The sequence below is a fragment of the Chenopodium album genome, chromosome 20 (assembly GCF_948465745.1).
Source record: "Chenopodium album chromosome 20, dcCheAlbu1.1, whole genome shotgun sequence".
Taxonomy (NCBI): Eukaryota; Viridiplantae; Streptophyta; class Magnoliopsida; order Caryophyllales; family Amaranthaceae; genus Chenopodium; species Chenopodium album.
In genome coordinates this window covers 1,285,279-1,312,594 of record NC_137853.1, presented here as the reverse complement: position 1 = coordinate 1,312,594, position 27,316 = coordinate 1,285,279, and the positions used below count along the sequence as shown (strand labels likewise).

At 34.2% G+C, this 27,316-nt stretch overlaps 4 protein-coding genes across 4 annotated transcripts; 2 read left to right on the top strand and 2 right to left on the bottom strand.

Moving 5' to 3' along the window:
• LOC145597774 (metal transporter Nramp7.2-like) lies at positions 1-5,355 on the top strand. The gene is made up of 11 exons (XM_081654018.1): positions 1-180; positions 445-523; positions 915-955; positions 1,244-1,322; positions 2,373-2,587; positions 2,938-3,119; positions 3,257-3,326; positions 3,522-3,803; positions 4,231-4,362; positions 4,864-4,959; positions 5,083-5,355. The coding sequence occupies exons 1-11, from the start codon at positions 1-3 to the stop codon at positions 5,353-5,355; spliced, it is 1,629 nt and encodes a 542-aa protein (XP_081510144.1).
• Positions 5,356-8,637: 3,282 nt separating this feature from the next.
• LOC145597640 (metal transporter Nramp7.2-like) lies at positions 8,638-14,944 on the top strand. Its single transcript, XM_081653852.1, has 11 exons — positions 8,638-8,802; positions 9,779-9,857; positions 10,232-10,272; positions 10,625-10,703; positions 10,921-11,135; positions 11,356-11,537; positions 13,560-13,629; positions 13,734-14,015; positions 14,143-14,274; positions 14,457-14,552; positions 14,668-14,944. The coding sequence occupies exons 1-11, from the start codon at positions 8,638-8,640 to the stop codon at positions 14,932-14,934; spliced, it is 1,608 nt and encodes a 535-aa protein (XP_081509978.1). The 3' UTR covers positions 14,935-14,944.
• A 737-nt stretch (positions 14,945-15,681) lies between these two features.
• On the bottom strand, positions 15,682-17,484 carry LOC145599090 (protein NUCLEAR FUSION DEFECTIVE 4-like). The gene has a single exon (XM_081655502.1). It carries the CDS (start codon positions 17,482-17,484, stop codon positions 15,682-15,684), a length of 1,803 nt encoding a protein of 600 aa, XP_081511628.1.
• An 893-nt stretch (positions 17,485-18,377) lies between these two features.
• Positions 18,378-27,104, bottom strand: LOC145598708 (26S proteasome non-ATPase regulatory subunit 13 homolog B-like). The gene is made up of 6 exons (XM_081655090.1): positions 26,830-27,104; positions 22,766-23,212; positions 21,638-21,718; positions 19,963-20,159; positions 19,755-19,854; positions 18,378-18,946 (listed from the first exon to the last, which is right to left on the bottom strand). The coding sequence occupies exons 1-6, from the start codon at positions 26,977-26,979 to the stop codon at positions 18,761-18,763; spliced, it is 1,161 nt and encodes a 386-aa protein (XP_081511216.1). The 5' UTR covers positions 26,980-27,104; the 3' UTR covers positions 18,378-18,760.
• Positions 27,105-27,316: the final 212 nt, after the last annotated feature.

The following is a 27,316-nucleotide window of genomic DNA, read 5'->3' as shown; positions in this document are numbered from 1 at the left end:
ATGGCTAAAATTGATGCGAATGAAACAAGAAGATCTGGAATTCTAGGGAGCAGTAATCGAATAGTTGCCTTTGATGTTAAAGGAGTTGATGAAGATGAAAGTAACGGGATTAGTAATACTATTGATCCTCTCTCTCTTTCTTCTAGTAAACGATTCGATGAAAATTCAACTGATCAACAGGTCATGATCTTACTTTGTTTCTAATGATCTCTTGTTTAATTTCATTAATTATATCGTTTGTGAATTGTGATAGTGATAACTCATGATCGATAGTAATGTCTTCAGTATTACCAATTTATTAACTATTATTTAATTAATGCATTTATCCTGCATGCATGTACTTCATGTTACTCCATTTGTTTTAGAGTAAGTGCATCACTTTAACCAGTATATTTGGATAACTAAAAGCGATATACTGAATGGAGCTGAATATTTGATTGATAGGAACCCGTATGGAGAAAGTTTCTCTCATTTGTTGGTCCTGGATTTCTAGTTTCAATGGCTTATCTTGACCCTGGCAATTGTAAGTTTCTCTTGCTATTAATAAATCTAGTTAATTATTCTTAGTGAACGAAAAAAATATATAGACAGTAGGAGTATAAGAAATTACAACTTTATAATTTAAATTACACGAAAATACGGTTTATTAATTTTTTTTTTTTTTTGTTTGAGTAGAAATAAAGTATTTCATTTGTCTCAAAAGAATAATAAGTTATTATAAGTCTGAAACACTATAATTAATTTTTTTTTTCAAGTGCGACTGTGAATTAACGTGGTCAAGAAGCCACATGCATGAATGCATGATGCATGTAAAATTGTAAACCAAAGAGTTCTATATATAGCTTGTCATGCACATGCATGTAAACCTTAGAGTTCTTATGTAGCTTGTATTTTTTTTTATTTTTTTGTCTCAGTGGAAACTGACTTGCAAGCTGGAGCTAATCATAAATATCAGGTAATTCCAACATATACGAGTAATTTTTTTTTCATATTCGAGTAATTTGTATGATACGGAGTACAATTAAACTCATGCATGTTTTTAGTTGTTTTGAGTATCAAGGAGTAGTGGAGGGACGGTTTGTTCTTCCATCTCCCCCAAGAGTGACTTGGGTTCGATCCTCACTCTAGTCCTCCCGTGATAGGAGGGGCACCCCTCATATCTTACCTTGAAAAAAAATAAAAAAAATCATGCATGCATGTCTGACAAATTTGGATGATCTGATCTGATCTTGATGATTTTCAGCTTCTATGGGTGGTACTTACCGGATTAATTTTCGCTTTGATTACGCAATCTCTAGCAGCAAACCTAGGAGTATCCACTGGTAATAAGGTTTCAAATCAATTTATACACCCTCCGTTTTTAAATACTTGCTCCATTTCTCCATGCGCGGAGTTTTTAGGAGAAATTGGAGAGCGTTATAAAATATGGAGGTAGTGGGGTAGTTGAGTAAATAAAAAAATTGTACTACCCCCGTTACATACTAGTTGCAACTTTGGAATATTTTATCTCTCACAAATATTGCCCAAAGTTGCAACTAATATGTAACGGAGGTAGTAAAAAGCAAAAGTAGTGGAAGAATAGGAGGAGAGAGAGTATTATGTTGGGTCTACCAAGTGTGAGAAATGAATTAAATATTGTAAAAGCTTTCCAAAAAAGAAAATGTGTTGAAGAATAAACCTCTCAAGTGTCACCACATGTAAGTGTCCCACATTGGTTGAAGAAGAGAGAATTAAAACACTTTATAAGGCTAAGGGGCTACTCCTCCTATTGCCATATGGTTTTGGGATGGAACCTCCTTGGACTTGTGAAATTGACTCTCTCTCTTAGTTTGCGGGTGTGGCCCAGACCCGCGTTTAATATGGTATCAGAGCCAGGCCCACGGTATGGGACCTCTAATGGTTTGAGTATATTGCCAGGCCCAAAGTTTGGGACCTTTAATGGCATTAAATATTCTGGGCCAAATTAAATTGGATCAAGCGATCCTTGAGTTAAAGGGACCTTACATGTGAGGGGGAGTGTTGAAGAATAAACCTCTCAAGTGTCACCACATGTAAGTGTCCCACATTGGTCGAAGAAGAGAGAATTAAAACACTTTATAATGCTAAGGGGCTACTCCTCCTATTGCCATATGGTTTTGGGATGGAACCTCCTTGGACTTGTGAAGTGGACTCTCTCTCTTGATTTGCGGGTGTGGCCCAGACTCGCGTTTAATAAAATGGAGCAAATATTTAAAAACGGCCGGAAAAAGAAAGTGGAGCAAGTATTTAAAAACAGAGGAAGTACGTACTTATTAACCCTAATAATGTAAATTTTTAATTAAATCAAATAAAGCTAAGTATTCGAGTAATTAATTAAATTGGTTTTTTTTCAGGCAAACACTTGTCAGAGCATTGCAAATCGGAGTACCCAATGATAGTGAATTATGGGTTATGGTTGCTAGCAGAATTAGCTGTGATAGCAGCTGATATACCTGAAGTCATTGCGACCGCCTTCTCATTAAACATTCTATTTCATATTCCCCTTTGGGCTGGTGTTCTTCTTACTGGCTTAAGCACTCTTCTCCTCCTTGGAATCCATAGATATGGGGTATTTATTGATTAAACAATAACATGAGTTTTTATTTTATTTTCTTATCTCAAGAAAAGAACGTACCCTATAAGGCCTATAACGACTTACTAAACCATGTAACATTCAACTTTCATAACTTGATACTGTTTTTTTTAAGACATTACATCCTAAAATGTACGAGTATACATTATTTGAATTATTGTATATGTCATTTATACTAATCATGCATCAACGAACTTGTACAATATGCTAACCACTTGAGCTGTCCCCCAGTCTCTTCATGTCACAAGGGTCACATTATATATATGTACATAATACTTTAATTGATTAGTATTTTTTTTTTCCTCGGGTTTTTGGTGTTGATATAGGTGAGAAAGTTGGAAATATTGATAGCAGTGTTTATGCTTGTAATGGGAGCTTGCTTCTTTGGAGAAATGGGTTATGTGAAGCCGCCGGCGGAAGAGGTAATCAAGGGCATGTTTATTCCTAAGCTTACAGGCAACGAGGCGACTGCTGATGCCATTGCGTTGTTGGGTGCTTCTATTATGCCGTAAGCTCACATATTAATCACTTCCTTAGGCATCATAAAACTTCATATTTATAACGTTTTGCTTAAACTAATTAATCATGTTAAATTTTTACTAGAGATGCTAATTATTTTGTTTGATTTGCAATTAAATTTGACAGGCACAACCTCTTTCTCCACTCAGCTCTTGTGTTAACCAGAAAAGTACCCAAGTCTACTAAAGGCATTAACGTATGTTACCAAAAAAATAAAAACCCTCGATTAATTTTGAACACTACATGTATGTTTTAACCTTAGCTTTTAGCTAATTTTACCAAACATTATACTCTACGTAACTTCTCCAATTACTAATATTTTCTTAAAAAAATTTGTGTAAGTACTCCGTACATGAAAAATAATCTAGCTCGATAAATGATTGTTGTTCAGGACGCATGTAGATACTTCCTGTTAGAGAGTGGTTTCGCCTTTGTACTCGCGTTCTTGATCAACGTAGCTGTTGTATCGGTATCAGGCCGAATTTGTTCAGGCGATAGTCTTACACCCGAAGTGGCAGAACTATGTAGTGTTTTAACACTTAATAATGCAAATCTTCTTCTAAAAAACGTTTTGGGCCGAAAATCTGCCTCTATTATTTATGGAATTGCTCTCTTTGCATCTGGACAAAGCTCTACAATCACCGGGACTTATGCTGGCCAATACATTATGCAGGTAACACACTAACCCTATTTTTTAAAAAAAAAAAATTTATAAGAATATTCATTGTATATTAATCTTAATTATAGTTTAATGACACCATTTATATTAAGCTGCACGGATAAAGTCTTGTGATTTATTCTTGATTGAGGAAAAACATGGTCCTATGAGGTTTTGATGTTAAATATCTCAAATATTCACCCGGATTATTTAACTGTAAGTAGTTGAAGTTACACTGACAAACTAAGTGTAAAATTCCAAAAGTCGTTACAAGTAACAAAAAAAATTGAAAATACATGATTAGTTGATTGCTACAAATTTACAATTATGAAATCAATCTCTCCAATAACTTAATTTATACATGAATTCAATTACATAATAATGCAAGTTGTTATTATGACTTTGTTTAAGTCATTTATATGTTTACTTTCCACTTTTCCAGGGATTTTTAGACTTTAAGATGAAATCATGGTCAAGGAATTTAATGACTCGATGCATCTCAATTGCACCAAGCCTAATTGTTTCAATCATTGGAGGATCATCAGGAGCTGGGAAGCTCATTATTATTACCTCGGTTTGTGTCTCTAACCAACTAGATGAACAAACAAGGTTGCATTCATTTGCAACACATATACTACCTCCGTTTTATATTATTTGCAGCGATTTTTTGACATAAAGTAGAGAAGAAAAATGTATAATCATTGCAAATAACATGAAACGGAGGTAGTATAACACATTCTAATTAGAGCAGGAACATGTTAGGCCCGGCCCAACTTTGGGCAGAAATTTTCAGCCCTAAGGCCCACTCAAATCTTTTTATTTTCTTGTGGACATGCATTTTTAAGCTATTTAGTTATTTTTTTTGGCTCAACTCACTAGGCCTTGCCTATCCAATTTTGCGGTTTTGGGCAAGCATTTTCGGCTTGAACCTTAGCCCAGCCCAACCAATTAAGCGGACTGAATTTTAAACCTCAGCCCCTTTTTTTTTTTTTTTTTTTTTTTTTGACACAAACCTCAGCCTGGCTTGGCCATTGTTCAACCCTAATTCTAATGTATAATACATATTATATTGCAGATGATAGCATCATTTGGGGTTCCATTTGCTCTATTTCCACTGCTTAAGTTCAGCGGTAGTTCTACTAAGATGGGACCTCACAAGAACTCCATTATCGTAAGTTTTAGTAATGCTAGCTTAATTTCGAATAAAGCATATAATAATTATTAGTAATATTAAATAAAACCGATAATTAACAAATTAAGTTATGGCTTTAACTAAAATTAATTGGGCATGCAGATTATGGTCATCTCATGGAGTTTGGGACTAGGAATAATTGGCATCGACATATATTTCCTAAGCACAGGATTTGTGGGTTGGCTAATTCACAGTAGTTTGTCAAGAATAAGCAATGTTTTCATTGGAATCGCGGTGTTTCCCTTAATAGCTCTCTATGTTGTAGGAGTAATCTATCTAATGTTTAGAAAAGATAGGGTTGTCACGTTCGTCGACTCTCCTGAGCTTTCTTCTAATGCTGCTAACAAAGATGATCTTCCAGACATACTGCCGTAACAGCCAAAAGCATATATATACAATATACTTCGTATAATCGTATATGCAATGGTACTCCAAATGTTACTTGCATAGTTGCATGCATGTTGTTTGTCATGTAAATGATGATCATTCGATTCAAACGTTAAGTTGTACATGTTACATATATATGGCTAGACAATGTTAGCTAACTTAGCCAATAATATCTTTGAGAGAAAAGATTGTACCAATTACCAAATAGATAGGTTTGAAAATAAAATTAAAGTTTATGTTATAAATTAATTATTATGTGAGTGATCAAATGTAAAATTAAATTGTTATATATAAATGAACAGACGATGTAATAGCCTTGTTTTTGTAAGAGCTAGCTTAGCTCAATGTAATAGTGTAGCTCGTTTGCAATAGTTATAGACTAAGCATATGTCAAAGAAAAAAAAAAAAAAAAGGATGAATTGTACCTATAAATAATAATCTTGGTGATGATTAGTACTTCGTATTACGTATTCAGTTGCTATTGAGATAGTAACATGTATCATGTATGTTGATATGGGATAGGCCATTAGATATAAACAATAAGTATTGCTGAAATTCGATGACTTTGAAATTTTGACATTGATCAAGATGATTAAATTTTTTTAACGTACTTACTCCAAGTATTGTGCAAAATTGATTGGTGATTCTTAACGTGATCACTCATTCTTTAATATGAAGGGATATGGAAAGGTGAAAGTGTCCCCATCAAACTTAAACTCCACATAGGTTCGTTGGTTGACCAAACCACTTACTTTAGCACACTGCACACATATTAGTTCCTTTGAGAAAAGGAATACTTTAAGGAAACACCTGTTATAGGTTAAGTCAATCTAAGATGTCCGACTATGCAAGTTCATGCTAAAGAGTAAAGGAAGAAGGCAAGGGAATTCCTCTACTCTCAAGCAACTGTGCGTAGTTGGTGTCACTTTAAGTTGTGAGTTGTGACCTTAAAGTCACAAGGTGAGATCCTCATCAATGAGCGTATGTTAATTTGCTACTTTCTCCGTTCTTTTTTACTTGACCCACTTTGACTTTTACACTATTCACTACCCCTCCTTTGACCGTGTTTTGTGAATAATATGTAAGGAAAAATATATTCATGTTGGATTATTTTGAATTCGTCTCAATAAGTAGTATCATATTATATAACTATTATATTTTTTTATCATGGAGAACTTAATTATTGATCATTAAAGTTTTGCATTGACAAGCGTGATAAAAGAAACATGTCAAGTAAAAAAGAACAGAGGAAGTATATCATAATTAATTGATAAGAAAATTCTTTTTAATAAGCTGCTACTCTTGTCTAGTATATATGCAAGGAGGCTATCTATCTTCAGTGATGACACACTTGAAAGATTAAGGCCCTGTTCTCTTACGATGAAATTCAGTTCAGTTCAGTTCAACTCCTAATTTTCTTCTCTTATAAAATATTCATTTCGGTTCAGTTCACTTCAGTCAATGAGAATAGGCCCTAAATCATTAATATCATCCAGACATCTCTTCTCTACAAAACAAGCTAAGTAAATTTATATACTCCGTTCATCCTATAATATAGTGTCTATTTCATTTTATACAAACAAATAAATAATAATAAAATAATCTAATAAGATAAGCCTGGCTTCTAGATATATATGTGGTTGCTTGCTTGATTCACGTTTCACAAGTCATAAGCAGCCAATAGGTTGCCGTTATTTCAGTTGAATATTGGTTAATCACGGTCATGGCTCATGCCTCTTATGCTACTGACTATAAAGATTACAGAATTGAAGCGAATATAAAATAATAATCAATCAATTACTATCAATTATCATACTTTCAATTAATTTGGTCATAAAATTAAATCTAGAGATAAAGTATATATATCACTTAACAAACCTTATATATTTTAATTAGTAGCCCTTTATTCTTAATACTAGTAAATAACAGTATTCCATAATAGTATTGATGTGTCGTTTTTTCCACCAAATCCACAAATTAATAAATATCTTTCAAAAAGTCAAGGAGTAAACTAATATTAATAAATAATATATGTAAATTATGAATTTTGGTTGCACCCATTAGATTGAAGCTAAGAGAGTCTACTCAGGGCCATCCTAAACTGTTTGGGGGCCCTGTGCTATTAATAAAATTTATATTTCTACTTGCTACTTTTTCTTATCTCAAATACTTTGCAATTTTTGTCATATTAAATAAGTGGTAAAAAAAATTATGTCCACTAAAAATTAATACATACATAAAGAATATAAGTGAAAATTATCAAACGATACAAACTTAACCAACTGAAATAAATAAAGACTTAAAAAACTACGTCAAACAGCCAAAGTTTAGGGAATTAAAAATGAGTCAAAATCTGGGGAAGGGGAATCGAACACAAACCTGATAAAAAAGCTTGCCTCATTTATTTGTGTATGTTACCAACTTAACCAACTGATTGTTTCTTTATTTTTGCTCCTTAAATAATAATTATACTTTATCAAAATTTTAGATTTTGGGGCCCAAATAATGTGAGACCCTGTGCTGTTGGGCTGTTTGCACAGCCCAATAGCCGGCCCTTAGTCTACTTCACAAGCATAACTGTCTAAGCTAAAGGAAATTTTGCGTTAAAATTTTATGCCTAAAAGGAAAATCTCTCAAAGTCTCTGTAATCATATGCGAGTAATTAAAATGAACACATTTCTCTTCTAATATCAATAATTCTCACGAACATGTGACTTTTTATGGGATAGATCAAAGCTATAAAACTCCCCTACTATGTAAAATGATGATTGAAAAAATTATATATTTTACCTTTAGATAAAACTCACAGATTATGTAAACTTCTATTTAGATAAAGTATAAAACTATATTACTACTCCGTTCAAAAAAAAAAAAAAAATTAATAAACTATATTACTACTAATAATATTAATTGGGTAGAAAATCTTATAATGTGACACTTAAAAAAAGACAAGAAAAATATATAAATATTGATATTTTTAGGTGGACTACATAGTGTGGAATCATGCCTCCTTCTTACTATACGTCAGCTAGCTTATCAAAGCACAATTGCACAAATGATAAACAAAATAACATATTTTTTTATAAGGGTTTATCAGCAATAATTTGCTAATTAATACTAAAACTAACACTAATATATAGTTTATGAATGGTGAAGGTGTTATTTACTGATTTACCATATATATAAAGCTCCATTCTTCAACCTTAAATATAAGTATAAAACATCAAATATCATAAGTTTAATACAAAAAATATATATATAAATAAATAAATGGCAACTCTTGAGAAAGAAGGAAGAAAGTCTGGAGTTTTAGGTGGTAGCAATCGAATAGTTGCCATTGCAACTTCTCCTAATAATAATGTTGATCTAGTTATTCATGATGGTCCGCCTTCGCTCTCTCCTAGCAAACACTTTGATGAAGCTCCAACTAATAAGGTCATAATCTATTTTATTTTATTTTGTTTTCTTTCTTTAGTTTAACATTTTTCTTTCTTGCCAAAAAAAACAAAACATTTTTCTTTAAGTTCATCATTATTATTACGAAGTATTTTTTTTTTTAAAAAAAAAAAAATCTAGTTTTCATTATTACGAAGTATTCTCCTCAAAATAAGGTCTTATATGATCCAGGCCATCACGTATCAAAGATGTCAGTTTGTTCGCTAAAGTTTATTTCGTGTATTAAGTTGTGATCAAAACCCTTGTATCGGACTCTTGTCAGTTTGAATGTACTATTTACATACATTTGAAAGGTCAAACACATTGGAACGTCGTATTAAAACATAGTGGCCGCCTGGCCGGTAATCCTAGTAATGTCATAGAATTTAGAGAGGCATTACATCCATCTAATATAGAGATGTCATTAGTTGCAAGTGAGGTAGAAACTTATAGGTTACAAGTCAAAATTTCATTAGTTGATTTTTATGTAGAATTTATATGAAATAGGATTTTAAAAAAGCCCTCAAAATTAAGTGTGTTCACATGAGGTGTCAAAATTTAGAGATATTAAGAGATATCATATCTCTTGATATCTTGGTTATTTTGGTATCATATATGATCAGAAAAATAACAATATACAACATCACAATAATAATAATCAAAATATTTTTTTTCTTTTTGACACCATAATAACAATAATCAAGATATCAACTATCAATAGATGTTTGACATCTCTTAAAATCTCTAACATCATCAAAGCCACAAAGTGATCTTCAAGTTATGGTGTTGATCGAACCACATTTAAATAATGGCGTAAGCTTTGAATTTTAATTTTCAGAAGTCTAACCACTAAATTATAATTATAAACTTATTATATATATTTATTAAATTCGATTTTCTCTTGAATAAACTAGTTCTTTGTATGCAAAGAAACTAAATTAAATGTACTAATTAATTAGTTGATAAATTGTTATAGGAACCTGGTTGGAAAAAGTTCTTATCATTCGTTGGTCCTGGCTTCCTGGTTTCCTTGGCTTATCTTGATCCTGGCAATTGTAAGTTTCTCTTTCCCTCTATTACTCACATATCAACGGTTAAGATTTAATTTGTTTATATATAAGTAAATCGTAGTCAAAGATAGTCGACCATAGCAGATAACTATGCTAGAATTTTTAAGATTTTCTTATATGTTCCTTTGTTTCTTTTGTTATTTATAAACTATATATGTAATATTATTGAATATGACACATACAATAATCAAGTGAGTTGTATGTAGTAGATATGTCAATATAAAGCAATAAACCAAATAATTATTATAAAGACATACGTAGGATGAAGTATATATAATACTTAGTACTAGTAGTTATTATATATAGTTGAATTTGTCTTCTTATTACATATATTCATTTGATATGATGTTATGTACCAGTGGAAACCGATTTGCAAGCAGGAGCTAATCATCGATTCTCGGTAACTACTCTTTATCTTTTTGTTATCATTAGTTTATTACATTTATTTTTTGGCAGCTAATAATATTACCCGTCAAAATATATATATATATATATATATATATATATTTACACAAAATAACATACAAAATATTTCTTATAGTTTTTGTATATATATAAGATAAGTCCCTGTCAAAAAAAATAAAAATAAAAAAATAAGTTGTGGGTAACTTGTTACACGTCTCACTTTAGGACAACTATGTACAAACTACTCCTTAATGGCGCTAATTTTTATTTTAACTTGTATGTATAACGGGACAGCTTGATTTTTGCTTTGATTATTCAATCTCTAATATGATGGTCTCATTTTTCAGCTTCTATGGGTGATTCTTATTGGATTGATATTTGCTTTGATTATCCAATCTCTAGCAGCAAATCTTGGTGTGACCACTGGTAAGCCCCAAAATCTTAATCGTAAAACTATAAATACGCATATTCTTGTCTATTTGCACACATTACAAGCACATGTACAAAGAATGAAATAGTCTGGTTCACTTGGCACAAGGTAAAACTGATTGTACGACGTGTACCTAAAAAATTACCCCCATATTATAGCTTATCAAACATTAATATATAAGTATGTGACGATAAATGATACTTATTTTTCAAGGTAAACACTTGGCTGAGCATTGCAAAGCAGAGTACCCTGTAGTAGTGAAGTATTGCTTATGGTTGCTAGCAGAAGTAGCAGTAATAGCAGCAGACATACCGGAAGTCATTGGCACCGCCTTCGCATTAAACATACTCTTTCATATTCCTGTTTGGGCTGGTGTTCTTCTCACTGGTTTAAGCACTCTCCTACTCCTTGGACTTCAAAAATATGGGGTAATCTCAACATCTATGATTTAGCTAGTTCCGAATATATTTGTACCTTTTCTAAAACATATACTTCAGTATATATATAGCTGGTTTATGATTAAAGTGCGAACATAAAAGGTTGAGACAATGTGACAATTTTTTTAAATTATACATTGTTTGGGCGTATGTACATTAACAAATTGTGGTAAAAAAAGTCTTATGTTGTTTTTTTTTGGTGGTGTTACAGATAAGGAAGTTGGAATTGCTGATAGCAATATTAGTGCTTATAATGGGAGCTTGCTTCTTTGGAGAGATGGGTTATGTGAAGCCCCCAATAAATGATGTGGTTGAGGGCATGTTTATTCCTAAGCTTCAAGGCCAGGACGCCACTGCTGATTCCATCGCGCTGCTTGGTGCTCTTGTTATGCCGTAAGTATCCATACAATTTTATCGTTAATCTCTCACTTAATTCTTCAGAAAGTAACCATGACATCACTATAGCCAAGTCACATACTCACATCACATTATTACACTTATATGATATCACTATATTTCATGAATTTCAAAAGAGTCAAAACTCATTTTGGTACTTTATAGACATTTTTATTAGTGTCTTATGGTTTCATACCTCCTTATATGACTCCAGTAGGCTAGTAGTCATCTAACACAATAAGTTCATTTTTCGAAAAAATGTCAAAAATAAATCCGAAATAGTGTATTATAGCTTTCAATTTTGGACAATTTTCCACTTATTTTGCCTCGGAAACAAAAATTGCCGAGATGCTTACCATGGACCCTAATACACCCCGAGAGTCTATTTGGGTGGGTGCAACATCCAATATGCCTTTAAACGGTCAATTTACCCGTCCGCAACTTGCACCGATTTCGTGAACTTAAGCCTACCACGGTCAATTATGACAACATATAGTGGTCATATATGGTTCCAAACGTCATTATATGACCCTAAGATGTATCCCTTAGGATTTCAAGACTTTTCGCCACTGGACCCGAAACATCAAAAATTCCTCAAAAAGCGTGGATAATAGCCTTCAATTTTGGAATTTTTTGACCTTTTTTCGCCCAGAAATAAAATTTGCCCAGATGTTTACCATGGTCCCTAATATCCTCTAGGAGTCCAATTGGGTGGATGAAACCATCCAATTTGCCTTAAAACGGTTAATTTACCAGTTTTTGTACACGTCTCTTGTATTGGCTATAAGCTTTCACAGGGGCCTATACGTAGCCGAATAATGGTCATACATGTGTCGCAACAATATTATATGACCTCGGGATGCATCCCATAATGTTCCGTGAAATTCCGGCACCATATATATGACATCATTATAAATATATGACATCACTATATTCAAGTCACATCATTATTACACTTATATGACATCACTGTATTTCATGAATTTCAAAATAGAGTCAAAACTCTTTTTTGGTACTCTATAGACATCTTTATCGGTGTCTTATGGTTTCAAATCTCCTTATATGACCCTAGTAGTCATCCAACACATTCAGTTCATTTTTCGAAAAAATGTCAAATATTGATTCAAAATAGTGTATTATAGCCTTCAATTTTGGACAATTTTCCACTTATTTTGATCCAGAAATAAAAATTATCGAGATGCTTACCATGGACGACCCTAATACACCCCGGGAGTCTATTTGGGTGGGTGCAACCATCCAATATGCCTTTAAACGGTCAATTTACCCGTCCGCAACTTGAACCGATTTTGTGAACTCAAGCCTACCATGGATTAATTATGACAACATATAATGGTCATATATGGTTCCAAACGTCATTATATGACCCTAAAATGTATCCCCTAGGATTTTAAGGCTTTTCGTCAGCGGGTCCCGTAACATCAAAAATTTCTCAAAAAGCGTGGATAATAGCCTTCAATTTTGGAATTTTTTGACCTTTTTTCGCCCGAAAATAAAAATTGTCCAGTGGTTTACCATGGTCCCAAATACCCTCCGGGAGTCCAATTGGGTGGGTGGAACCATCCAATTTGCCTTAAAATGGTCAATTTACCTATTTTCGTACACGCCTCTTGTATTGGCTATAAGCTTTCACAGGGGCCTGTACGTAGCCAAATAATGGTTATATATGGGTCGCAACACTATTATATGTCCTCGGGATGCATCCCGTAATTTTTCGTGAAATTCCGACACCGGGTCCCAAGACTTCCTTAATTGCTCAATTTCGTGTATTATAGCCTTCATATTTGACTTCTGTATATCATTTTTTTCGTGTATTATAGCCTTCATAAAAAAAATTGTACAGATTAGAGTATAAAACTTTTTCTTGGGCTCCGTTAAGACCCAATAATAGATTTTATACTCTATCTATCAAATGTATGTATTTTTTTACCATTTAATCTATAGTAATTTTTTTATCGATGATGCTAACAATATAATTCTCCAAAACTTGACTCTTGACAGGCACAACTTGTTCCTACATTCAGCCCTTGTGTTATCAAGAAAAGTAACCATGTCTACGAAAGGCATTAACGTATGTAACGAACACAAGAAGCTATTGATCTAATCTCTAATACATGATTATTATTACAATTAATTAAGTTTACTAATATGCATGTTATGCTTATTATTTTGCAGCAAGCATGTAGATACTTCTTATTAGAGAGTGGTTTTGCTCTATTTATCGCGTTTTGGATCAATGTAGCCATTATATCTGTATCCGGCACAGTTTGTTCAAGCAACAATCTAACACAACTAGAGGCACAACAATGTAGTGGTTTAACCCTTAACAATGCTTCAATCCTTCTTCAAAATGTCTTAGGCAAAAAAACTGCCGCGATTTTCTATGGCATTGCTCTCTTTGCTTCTGGACAAAGCTCTACCATCACTGGGACTTATGCTGGCCAATATATTATGCAGGTATCATACATCTTATTATGTGATAATAATGGATTGTGTTATTAAGTTACACCACGTTTTTATAATTTTGTACAACTAATTAATAATACTATGACAATTTTGACAATTCATATGTTTTGTGTTTCAGGGATTTTTGGACCTTAAAATGAAATCATGGTTAAGGAATTTAGTTACTCGATTGGTGGCTATTACGCCAAGCCTAATAGTCTCTATCATCGGAGGATCAGCAGGAGCTGGGAAACTCATTATTATTGCCTCGGTGAGTGTAATTTTTTTCGAACTTGGTGAATTTAATCAAAAACTTAAGTTTATGGTTGAAGCCTAGAATTAATTGGTTTATATACTCTATCAGAAGTCAATTTTTTAATATAATATATGTATGTATATATATGTATCTTTTTGTATTTCATGAATACTAATATAATGACTATAATTTTGTAGATGATATTATCATTTGAGCTTCCATTTGCTTTGATTCCACTCCTTAAGTTTAGCAGTAGTACTACTAAGATGGGACCTCACAAGAACTCAAATATTGTAAGTTCGTTAACTTCAATTCAAATACATTATCTCAACACCCTTCATCTAAAACATGTAGAATTTCATCATAAATTGATTTAGATGTTACTAATAGAAGTCTTAACTTGGGCAGATTATTGTCACCTCATGGATTTTGGGACTCGGAATCATTGGCATCAACATCTATTACTTGATCACGGCCTTCCTTGGGTGGTTGCTACACAATAACTTACCTAAAGTTGGTAACGTGTTCATGGGAATCGTCGTGTTTCCATTGATTGCTATCTATATCTTATCGGTCATCTACCTCATGGTTAGAAAAGATAGGGTTGAAACTTTCATCGACACTACAAATGTTGTTCAGAAAGAGGATGATCTAGCTAACGTCTCACAACCATAATATGCAACTTATGTATGACTTTGAAAATGTCTATGTTCGAAATTGTGTAACGTAACGCAAATGTATGTAGCAAATTTCTTGGCGTGCTAATTTTAGTGGTAAGATCTTTGAGAAGTGCTAGGTGGAAAGTGTCACGCACCTTGACGTGTTGGAGGTTATCGGTTCGAGCCTAATCATCCCCAAGCTATGTCCTCTAAATTCATGCATATGATAAGCATGCTATCATTTGTTCTCTAATATTAATGAATCCTCAAAAACAAATGGAATATTGCTTGCATATCTTTAATCATACTTGTATTACTTAGAGTAGGTTTCTTGATGACCTACAAGAGTTGAAACTTTTTGTATTTTCATGAATCATCTGAAATAAGAATACTTATTGTCAACGTTTGATAGAGAAGTTCTCAATGGTCTATTTTCCGCAAAGTATTATTATATGCAACGAACTACAAAGCCAATTCGTTAGTAGCTTTGTATAATATATGTATACGAATAATGCAAGTAAATGAGTTCTATCTTTAATTTAGTGATCGATCTTTGTAGATACATATTCTAACTAGTTTAGTTGGTTATTGGTTAAAATTTAGAAGTAGTGGTAGCTAGCACTCAACACCCAAAATGGGCAAAATCAAATCAAGGATCGTACAATTACGACATTAATCCACTCGATACACAAATATACGAAGTAATATTATAGCAAATACATAAACAAATGAAAAATCAAGTAAAATAAATTAATTGATCTCTTCATCCTTCCTGCCAGAATTCACTCTTAATTAATGTCACATTATTCTCATCATCTTCTTGGAACTTTTTGTAAATATCCCCCTTGTAAAACTTCCTTGTTCTAGCAACAAGAATCAAAGACACAAGGGCAGTGAAGAACGTAGCGCCCGCAATTATAATGTAGGCCAATTGGTAACACTTGACTCCATTGCACTTCAACTCCTCCCCATGCTTCCTCGTTGGCTTTAACCCCTCGAGTTGTCTCAATCCCTCCTTGTCATACAAATGCCCCGCGACTCTCACACTAAAAATGTACGACCCTAGGGGACCAGCCAATGAGCCGTAATTATACAATGTAGCATAGTGCTTGAGCCCAAAGAGCTCGGATATGATAGAGTAGAGGTAGGTCACCTCAGCACCAAAGCAAAATGCCATGACAACCGATGCTATATAGAGGCCATATGGCGCGTTGAAGGCTATGAGAAGGTGAGCAATGCACGAGGTAAAGAGGACGATGGTGAGACAAGCAGGCCTAGGCCACTTGTATTTTAACAAGTGCTCTGAGATGAGTCCTCCTAACACTCGCCCTAAATATTGCCATATACTAATTAATGACACAAAAGTGCTAAGGTTTTTTTTAGGGTACCCTAATGATGTACCAATTTGGCCTAAATTGTCTATTGTGGTTAGGTTCCCTCCTATGCCACACATTGTAGCAAGGAACAATATCATCATGTCGATGCTAAACGTCGCCTGTAAGATGGTGTGGTCTTCCCCCAAAGCCGGAGGGCGAAATACATCTTGGAAACAGGACACTTCTTTTGTATGCTCTACATCACTATTACTATTACTATTACTAATATTAGCAGATTGATTCGTTGATAGAGATTTATCGTTACCAGGCGTGACTTTCACCTCAGATAAGGTATTGGAGGGAGCTCGAGTATTATTATTCATTTCGAGCATAGCTTTTGAAGAATTATATAACTCTTCTCTAAAGACTAGGGAGATAGGGAGTACGAGGAGAAGCAAGATGACAACACAACTCATACCATAACCTGTTTTGCTGAACTCGACTTGTTTTTGCACTACGATCATAACCATGATGAACCCCGCGAGGACTAGAGAGATGTAAAGGATGCCATTAAAAAATTTCTTCTCTCTTTTGATCTGTCTATGACCAGCAAACTTAAGGACTCGAACACTAAATGCAAAGAGCAATAAAATTAGTGCGGGTAGCCAAGCGATGAGTAAGATCACCCCATCAGCTGTGGTGTCATTACCATAGAGTGCATGATATAATTGAGCCATAACAGCCCCACCTAAACCGATATATGACTTCAAAATCCCAATCACAACACCTCGATTCTCAGGGAAGTTCTTGATACAAGGTACTATAGCGCCGGTGTTGGCAAACCCTAAGGAGTTAGCCCCAATGGTGATGTATAAACACATTAGCCAAACGGGAGGGCGGAAGATCTTGTGAGTGACTGAGAGCCAGATCATGAAGTAGCCAAAAAAGTTAACCATGGCACCAAGTGAGAGGATTACCCATGGTGGGGCCACCTCCATGATGAGACCGGCGTGGACACTGACATTAGCCCCAAGGTCTTTGAAGAAACTAAGGAGATTAAGGGTGGCTTGATCATACCCAAGTGTAGTTTTAATTTCACCCGAGTAGAGACCAAATATATAGGAGGTACCAATGAAAGAGAGGATTATGATGGTTGTAAATGCCATGAAAAACCTCCCCGCTAGGAGCCGTAATGTGAAGCTTCTAGCTTTTGTACCACCACCTTCAAAACGACTACTGTCAATGGCCATTTTTACTTGTGTGTGGGTGTGTGTTGAGAGAAATAAGTAGTGGTGTAATATTTCAAGTAGAAGCATTTACATTATATATTACAAGAGTAATTATCTAAAGATATGCACGAGCAAATTAGGACAGAAATAATTTTATTTACCAAAAGTTATTGTGTGAACAGCCAGGTATAATATTTACATAAAGAGAAGATTACAGGATAAGATTTGCAGTAGCCAAGTTTGGTAAATATAATGGATCATATCAAGGTGTATCTTTGATATCATCTATATCATGCTCCTCTAAGATGGCCGGATAAGACATCTAAGTGTGGTCTTGCTAGTTGTTTGATGAGGAAGGTTTTGTTCCGGTTGAAATGTGACTCGAAAGGTTCCTAGTCCTTGTATTTGCTCGCAAATAATGTAAAAGGCTATAGGTAGATGTTTCATCTTAGAATGGAAGAATGGATTAGCACTTAGATCAATGGCACTATGGTGGTCAAGTAAGTAACCATCGTATGAGTTAGTTTAACATCCAACTCACTCTCACAAGATTATGAATCCACATGATTTCAGTTCCAGTGAAAGACCTACGCTCTTCTTCAATCGAGGAACGAGCCAAGGACTTGTTTCTTTGAACATCAAGTAATGTTGTGACTGTAAACAAAATCTGTGTTTTCTGAAGTAGAGTACAAGTGTACAACCAAAGGCAATAAGAGTTCATTTCAAGCAACCAATTTCCTCCAATGATGGATGAGTTAAAGCTTTTGTTATTGTTTTCAACTTTTTATTGCTATATAAAAGCTACCAAATGTCAGCGGTATAATAGTTAAAAAAAAAATTGTTAATCACAGAGATAAACTAATTTATCTAGTAAAGCAAACCAAGATAATATTTTGTTAATGGCTAAACACACGCACTGAAGATGAGATTATACTGTTGCAAAGAGCAGAAAAGCCATGCCCTCAAATGTGAATGACAGTTTGTTCAATAGAAGTTGAGAACCTGAAGTACATACTAACATTTAAACACTATGAAAGCACATTTGAGATGTACTTAAAATGATTCAGCCCCCCTCTCTTAGTCTCATTAAGCAGATCAAACACCTCAAATAGAGGAAGTACAAGGGGAAAGATTTGCTCCGGGAAAAATGAATCAAGACCGACGAACAAAATAATTGAAAAGATGCATACAAAAGTTGAAGCCCAGATAATCTCTGTCACTCTAATAATAGGCATCCTTTCCCTTCTGTTCGAGCACTAGGTATCTGTTACAGGAGACAAATATGAGAACCTAGAAATTACGAAGCAACTAGATCTGGTGTTTCAGCCTCAACGGATAATAAGGCAGTGTGTACTTTGCCCAACCAACTATCCAGCCGATCACGCAAGGACGTGATTTGTGGAATCCCTAAAACTCTCGGTTGCACCCAGGATACATGAACTGTCCCCTCAACTTGATCAATGATTCCCTCAATAAGATGAACCTGTATCCAAAGTCATTTGGAGTTCACAGTGAAGGGCAAAAGAATTAGCGGTCTTATATTGGCAATCTACTAGAACTGGCAGAGTTTCAGTTTCTAAAACACTGATGGAATAACAGCAAATAAATGCAACAAGTAGGCAATTTAATACGGCCTAAGCTAGAACAATCTACAGGAAACCTTTGGCCAAACATTGAAAGTGGTGAACTGCTCCAGAAGACAGATGCTTATTATCTCTAAAAGCGATTGCCAGAAAAAGAATAGCAACACAAGCCCAGCCCCTACCCGAAGCAAATAATTAACCTTGACATTGAGGACTTATTCAAGGTTTACCTCACCTTTTATTTTTTTAATCTGTGACAATTAACTTCTGGGGTAAGATGGGCAAGATGTTGACTGAATATAAGATATTACCCCAGATGAACCTAAGTAGTCCTTATTGGCCCCAAAATGAACATATCTGAACTTATTGTTGCAGTAAATGATTTATATGATTCTTGCGAAGAAGATTCCTTCTCACTGATAACTTATAGTGGACTATTTCACATCTAATCCAAGTGATAGGCAATCACTTCTCAATAGCAAGTTAGCTATTAGTTATAATCACTTTTCATTTGCAGGTTATTAGTTATAATCATTTCTCAGTTCTCAATTGCAAGCTATAGGAGTAACAATCACAAACACACAAAATTTTGACAGCATAGACAGGATCTCGCATATCAAGATGAACATAGATATAACCACAAAGGTCCCCATCAGTAGAGATCAGTAAAGACATGTATAAAATGTTACAAGTTAAAACACAACTTACAGAGAGGCTCTTCATAAGAAGATACTCAACATCTTCAATAGAAAGCCTAGTGCGCTCTGCAATGACCTTCAAGGGAATTGTCCTGTCTTCTGCGGGTCGGCTGCAAAGTAATTATATAAATCAAATTGCCAGGCTCAGACTGTGAAATCAGCAAGACCAATTCAAATATATTAATATAGGATCAATTTAATCAATAACTATAACTTACTTGAAGATGATTTCCATCAAGCAGAGAATATTAATCTTCTCCAAAAGTTTCCTTTCATTAGCAACTAAAGCAGGTTGTGCATTCAAAGCATCTTTGTGCACATTGCATAGCTCTTGATATCGAATAAGGTCGCCAGTGTTAAATGCTTGCAAAATATAGTAGAGCCACTCGACCTTTGTCCCAAGAAGAGACTTTAACTGAGGGAAGGGACAGAATATATATCAGATCATATTAGACATAAACACATCAAGTCAATGACCATACATAGAATTATTGAAGTGGAAACATTCCAATGAAATTCTGCAAACAACAAGCAGTATATAGAGTGAACGAGATAAAGACATCCATGTATGATGCTTAGCAACATTAAAACAACTAATCAATATCATTCAAGGCATGAGGCAAAGTCAGGAAAAAGGAGCCATAAGCATAAGATAGAAAACAAGAGTCAAGAAACATGCCTCGCCAAAATAACGCGCATTTTTATTTATCTTTGATTAAAAATCTCATCAAAATACATGATATATTAGACAAAGCAGATTAAAAAATAGCTCTAAGAATAACTAATTCATATGACATTTAGTTATTGGAAAAAAGCTTCTCCTATCAGTCACTTGACTACATGCAACCTAAATGATAATGATTTATGTGCCAATGAAGTGCAAAGACAGCACTTCACAGATATATCACCAAATGACAGTAACTTTAACATGATCCTAGAAGTATTGTTGCACCTTAAGCACCACCAGGCAACATAAAGAGAATGATCTGTGCTTCCATGCATACAAGAGTGTTTTTAAATACAGTGAATGACCTACAACTTACTCCATATAATTCTGTGTCCATAAACGAAGAGAAGATACAGGGACAAACTCTTTTTGGCAGGAAAATATAGATTAGGTGCAACATTATTAAAAAAAAAAAAAAAAAAAAAAAAATTAAAAAAAAATTAAATGAAAAAAAAAAAAAAAAAAAAAAAAAAAAAAAAAAAAAAACTGTAAAACAAACTTCACATATATAGTGAAAAATGACGTACATAGAGTTGATAAGAAATAGACAAAATTGTAAAATAGGCTACACATACATAGATTTGATAAGAAAAATACAAATTGTAAAACCGGCTACACATACATAGACTTGATAAGAATAAGATTTATCATCACAGACCACAATAAAAATTATTTAGTACCAAACTTCCTTTCACTGTAACAAATATATAACATTGGCCCAAATGAATGTGAAATTTCCATCCTTTAAAGACAGTAAAACCCTGTTTCCTAAAATGAAATGTAAGTGTCTCAATCTTAGCGATATTGAAAATAAATGTGATCTTAGAATCTTAACTCACCACAAGTCATCCTTGTTGGAAGCTTTCTATGATGAAAACTGTTTTTTAGAGGGTTATATGCATTTCGAAATAAGAGTATATATTGTTATAAAATAAAACCATGATCAATAATATTGCCAATCTTCATTGCAAAATATAATAGGTGTTAACTTGTAAATGAGCACAGGGACCAAAAAGACATACTAGTGTTAGAAAAGAACCATCAGTCAAAAAGTTGAAAGCATACACTTATGTAAGACAGCAATAATCATAGGTCCATCAAGACAAACAACACAGAAAAACCAGCATATATAAACAAAATAAAAATGCTAGGTAAAGAAGACTTACTATTGGATGGGCAAGGAGCTCCCCAAAGTTGTAGATATTCTCTCCCAACAGTGCAGACAATGAAAGATCAAAAGCCAAATCCTAGACGTATATGGAAAATAAATAAATAAATCAGTAAATAGATAAGTGAAAAGAATGAATAAACAAGTTCACTAAAACAAGGACATATTCAAAAATGATAACAAAATATGCATAGTATTGTGAATGGAAAGAGATTAAAAACAAAACACTCCACAGCCAGAAAAGAGTTAACTTTTTTTCATAAATTCCCGCCAACACATTCCTGTCAAACCTATCTTCCCATTCTCATCAACATCAAAACAGCCATACATGCATTGCCATGTAATTTAAAGTTCAACCATATATATTACTTCTCCAACTCACCTTAGCAGCAACAAAAGAAAACATATTAGTATCAATGTATGACCCATAATCACCCATCAAAGCAACCATCAACTTTGTCAACTTCAATGGTACATTACACCTTTATCTGAGTAACTCCTAGCAAACAGCATTGAGTCCATTGGCCACACCTTCAACTAAGAAGGTTTCAAAAGCTTACCATAACTTTGCAATATTCATTCAAACCCAAGTGTTCACCTACTTTAAGAATTTTGGGAGGGGGCAGTATATCCGTTATCCTAAGAAACACAAAAATCAAATTGATATTATACAAACTAGACCTAAGTCCAAAATGTAAGGTTGGCCAAGTTCACTCCTCTTTCACAAGTGGAATTCATCTAGAAGCAAGCTACCCAATGGCCAATACTATCCTTGCTGATTATCCAGCTCAACCAAGTAACCAACACAGCTACATCTTTGTTAAAAACTATATGTCACCAATAGCTCTGACAAGACAATACTACATACTAGGGCAGTAGGACTTGCATACGGAGATAGGAAATTATGACACTGCTACTGAATATGGATTCAGATCTTGGAACAATATTCATAGATTAGATAGACATTCTTGACAGATCCAAAAATCAGGACCCAATATTCAATTTTTCCAAAAGACTGATCAAGTTATTTGTCAAAACTCAGTCTAGAAATATAATACTGAAGCAACAAAGGATTTGACCAAAAACACGTGAAAAGGTGCAAAATTAAACACAAAAGAAAAGTTACCAGCTTGAATGATTCAGAAAGAGACTCCACTGATGTGTAAGCAAGATAAAGGAGAGCATTCTTGTAAAACTCAGCAAACTCCTGGCGTGCTTTATGGTACTGAGATGAGACCCAATAAAAACTAGCATAAACTGATGGATCAATATCAGTCATACTGTCAAGTGTGGTTTTTCCATCTTCCAATATCTTCTTGCATTCTTTTTGTTCCCCTTGCTCAAGCTTAAACAAAGCCATCTGCATCTTTATATAGAGGACAGGCTCCTCTATACGAGATTCCCGTGTAGCATGAAGCTTTTCAATCACTCCTTCAAGATAACCAATAGCTGCTTCTTTCTCCGCATACTGTCGGGACACTATGACAGAAAAATGAGCAAGCTTAAGGAGATTTATCTTTGTCTCAAAGTCTGTGATGAAATTGTGATATAACTGTATCAGGGCATCACCAGCCTGCATAGAATAAACCAGAGGCGTTACAGGAAAACATCAAGAGAGCTGTGCAATCATATAAAAACAGCCTGGATCATAATTGAAAAGAATAAACAGAAATTTGAAGATTAAAATATTGAATATAGAGATTCTACAAGATATAATACACTACTGTCCTCCTTAGTATTCAACTTCTTGCATATATGATATGTTAATCTACTTCTTTCTCATTCCTTGAGAGTTTATTATAATCAGATTTTTTGACAGAAATGTCTTCCACCAGATATGAAGAACAAGGACAGATTCCATGCAGGATCAAATATTGCATAACAAGAAGCTCTCATCTATAAGATCTATCTAATCAACTCCAAACTTCCAAAACATTAAGAGCCTAAAATTCACATTTCATTGTTGTACCACGACAATTCATTTGAATACTATTACTTTATTAGTATGACATCCGCAACACTAAGCACTTTTTTTGAAACCATGATAATTTGACCATCGATGTGCAAGGAATCAATATTAGGGGAAGGGTATGTTAGTCATAGCCTATTTAGTAGCAGCTTGGGGAATAAGTTAGAGTTTGTTATGAGAGTTTTTCTATAAATAGGCCTCGTTAGGAGAAATATTGATCATGTTGAATACTGTGAGGATTCTTATTGGTAGAGAGTGAGCCTCTTGAAAGCTCATGTTAGGAGAGCATCCACCTCTCGAAAGTGTACTTATCGTTCAATTAGTTGTAATTCTCATCTTAATACTATAATCAGATTTTTCTTCCTAGTTTTCTGTCATTTATACTGCTGGAAACCATGCTAATGCCTAGCACGATGTTCTAAAATAAAGGCTAGGGGAATATTTTCATATCAGAGTAGCAAAAGTAGCAATTTCTGTGTCATGAACAATATAGGCTTGCACATGCAACACCATAAATGATAATTTCATTCAAAGGAATGATTATTATATCGCTTAAAGGGGAGAGGGAAAAAAAAGAAAAGAAAAAGAACAAAAAAATTCTTTTAAATTACTATACATATGATTCTAAAATCAAAACACTACCATTGAATATTACAAAGGGTGATAAGAGATTTATATAACATTTCAAAAGCCAGAGAAGTATTTTATATTTAATATACTCTAGATTCATAAAGTGCAAGACTTGAATCCCAGATCAATAGTTCCCTCACTTGCTGCCCTTCCATGACAATCAACCAGTCAAACATGAGTGTGTCGCAGGTAAGGTCCTAGCTTATACCTAGTTCAAATCTCTTGCATCTCGTGTCCTATAAGGTCCATACAGGATGCACCATTAATTAGGGGTGTCACAGACTCACAGTATCATATAGGCAAAGGAAAAAAAACTTCCTGTTCCAAAAGCTAGAACATCAAATCTGACTTCTTAAAATTATAATGGTTAAAATTAGTCATCAATTGGCCTGAAGAGACAAGTCCCTAGACTATAGTTACCGAATTCCCAATCCCCCTGTGAGCCACAATCCAAATAAGGTGATTTAATACTTGAATGTGGTACACTTTTGTCTAAATTAACACTAGTACTACATAAAAATTGTGCACCCATACACCCCATACTGCCAAATCAGACAACACTGCCTACACTGGTTGAAATTACCATGTAGCAATAGACATCTTAAACAAAAAAGCTTGTGTCATCTTGGTGAAAAAGCTCTATATTCTGGCCCTATAACAGTATAAAGTATATTTGCAATAGGCTAATGTTATCCTCCCAATCAAGCATTCACGTGCTTGCACATCCAATACAAAAAATTCAGCCATACTCCACATCATGTGTCACACCAGTTTGATCTAGAAAATTGTACACAAGCTCTACTCATTTAAAAGGTTGACTATGTGTATATTTGTGACCGTCCAAAGAAAAGGAAGGTTTCTATTTGTGTGATCATATCAAGAAAAAAAAAAAAAAAAAAACCTGTGCACTGGGGTAAAGTCAGAGATCAATAGCGCTAATAACCGGCCTCGTTTTTTATGCAAATTTTCTACATAAATGATAAATGATTACATCCAGTCATCCACAGTGAATCTTCATGCAAATTTTTGTTCTTGAGAATCTTAGATAGTCAAGGATCACTGCAAAGCAAATTGAATTGATTCCATTTAGAAGCCAACAAGCTTCCACATACCAATCAAGAACTCTCTCTAAATATTGTACAGAACAAAGTCCTATAGACATGCATATTGTTTAAAGATACTAACAATAAATAGCATGTGGATACTATGCAGCAGTCAACAACTTGACATGACCATTAAGATAAATTTTCCTACTGCATCCAAAATTTCCGCACAAATGAACCTAGTTCTCCATATATACTAGCGCTAAGTAGAAACAAAAAGATAATACAATGTTACATTGACTATCCTTTCACCTCAACTATTTGTGTGGGAACTCGAATTCTAGATATGGAACAAAAAATATCACAAGATGGTAAATTTTCACACCTAGACACATGTGACATGCCCATACACAATAAAGTTATCGAATATGAGTGAAATTGAACACTTGACCGTCAAATAAAATAAGGATCCTCAAGGGAACAAAATAGTGAAATACAACAGCTTGGCCTACTTGAGTAATTGGTCTTTGTTCCTATTAAAAGTACAAATTTAGCATTTGCAAACAATAATGACAATACCACAGTGGATCAAGAGGACAAATAAACTCTCCAAAACAAGCAAACCTAAACCTTGGATCCACATCAAATATCCGCTAATCCTTGTACCCAAATCAAAGAATACATGCAAGTTCCATGAGTATGATTCTATCTGAAACCAACTTAGTAGACAACAAATTCCTTCAGCCCATGAGCCCATCAAGCCATTAGGTACATGGGCAATTCTATTATACTCGGCTTGGTTCACCCAGCATTAGCAAAAAAAGTAGCAATGCAACATAATTAGATTTCAAATAGCAAACCAGGGCAGTTCTATTTTACTCAGGGCAGTTCACCCAACATTAGCAAAACCAGTAGCAATGAAACAAAATTAAATTTCAAATAGCGTCAGTCCCATAATACTCAGCTCAGTCCACCCAACATTGTGATTAGAACAAAAATGGAACTCACAAAATATAAAACGGCTACCTTCTAGCCACATGCATCCAGAACTCGTCCGAATTGATATGTTTGAAAGCCCTACCCCATGTATTTAAGGTAGTATCTCATATCAATCAGGGTCGTATCACAAAATCTGGCCAAAGTAATCCGATTAACATCAATGGTGTAACTAGATTGCCCAAGAACCATCTCCTTTCCCGCTTTCACACAGTCACACACTGACACACAAGTGACGCAACTAATTCGGCAGACCAACCAATCCGATAAATCCAATTTCCACAATTTCCCAATACATTTCAATTATCAGAGCTCGAAATACTCAAATCAAGCTAAAACCCTAATTGAGTGCAAATCCTCCCCAAGATCAATCCCTCAAAACCCTAACCTCACAAAAATCAACCCAACAAATCACAAAACCCTAAATTCCGCAAAATCCAATCCAAATCAGCAAACCGCAATAAAATTACATCGAAATCAACAGCAATTCCAAACAAAATCAACAATAACAAAAACAAAATCAATCAAATTCAAAATGAAAAATCAATAAACCTGGAAAACCGCGAGTGCGACGAACTTCTCGAGCTCGAGAGTAAGCTGATGCCATAACTTCTTCTGGTACAGATCTGCGAGAGTATTGTACCATTCAGCGAGCTCAGGATGCGCGCTTCTGAGAGTATCCAAGTACTGAAGCGCCGACATAGTTGAGGTTTCTCTCTCTAGTTTCTCTCTCTACTGTGAAAAATAATCTGAGAGAAAGATGAATGAACAAGCGCAGAAAATAAGGAAACCACCGAACACCGGGAGGAGAGAGAAAGAAAACTTCAAGGCCTAACCTAAACGATTTTTTATTTTTATTTTTATTTTTATTTTTTGTTTTTCTAAAATAAGTCATTAATGTTGCTTTTTTTGAAAAAATTAAAAATGAAAAATTCATGAGTTTCTTGTGCAAAAAGAAAAGAATGTTTAAGGCTTTTTAGTTTGTGCTTGAAAAAACAAAGGCATTTTAATTTGGGTTGGGCTTGTATATGGGTTGTTG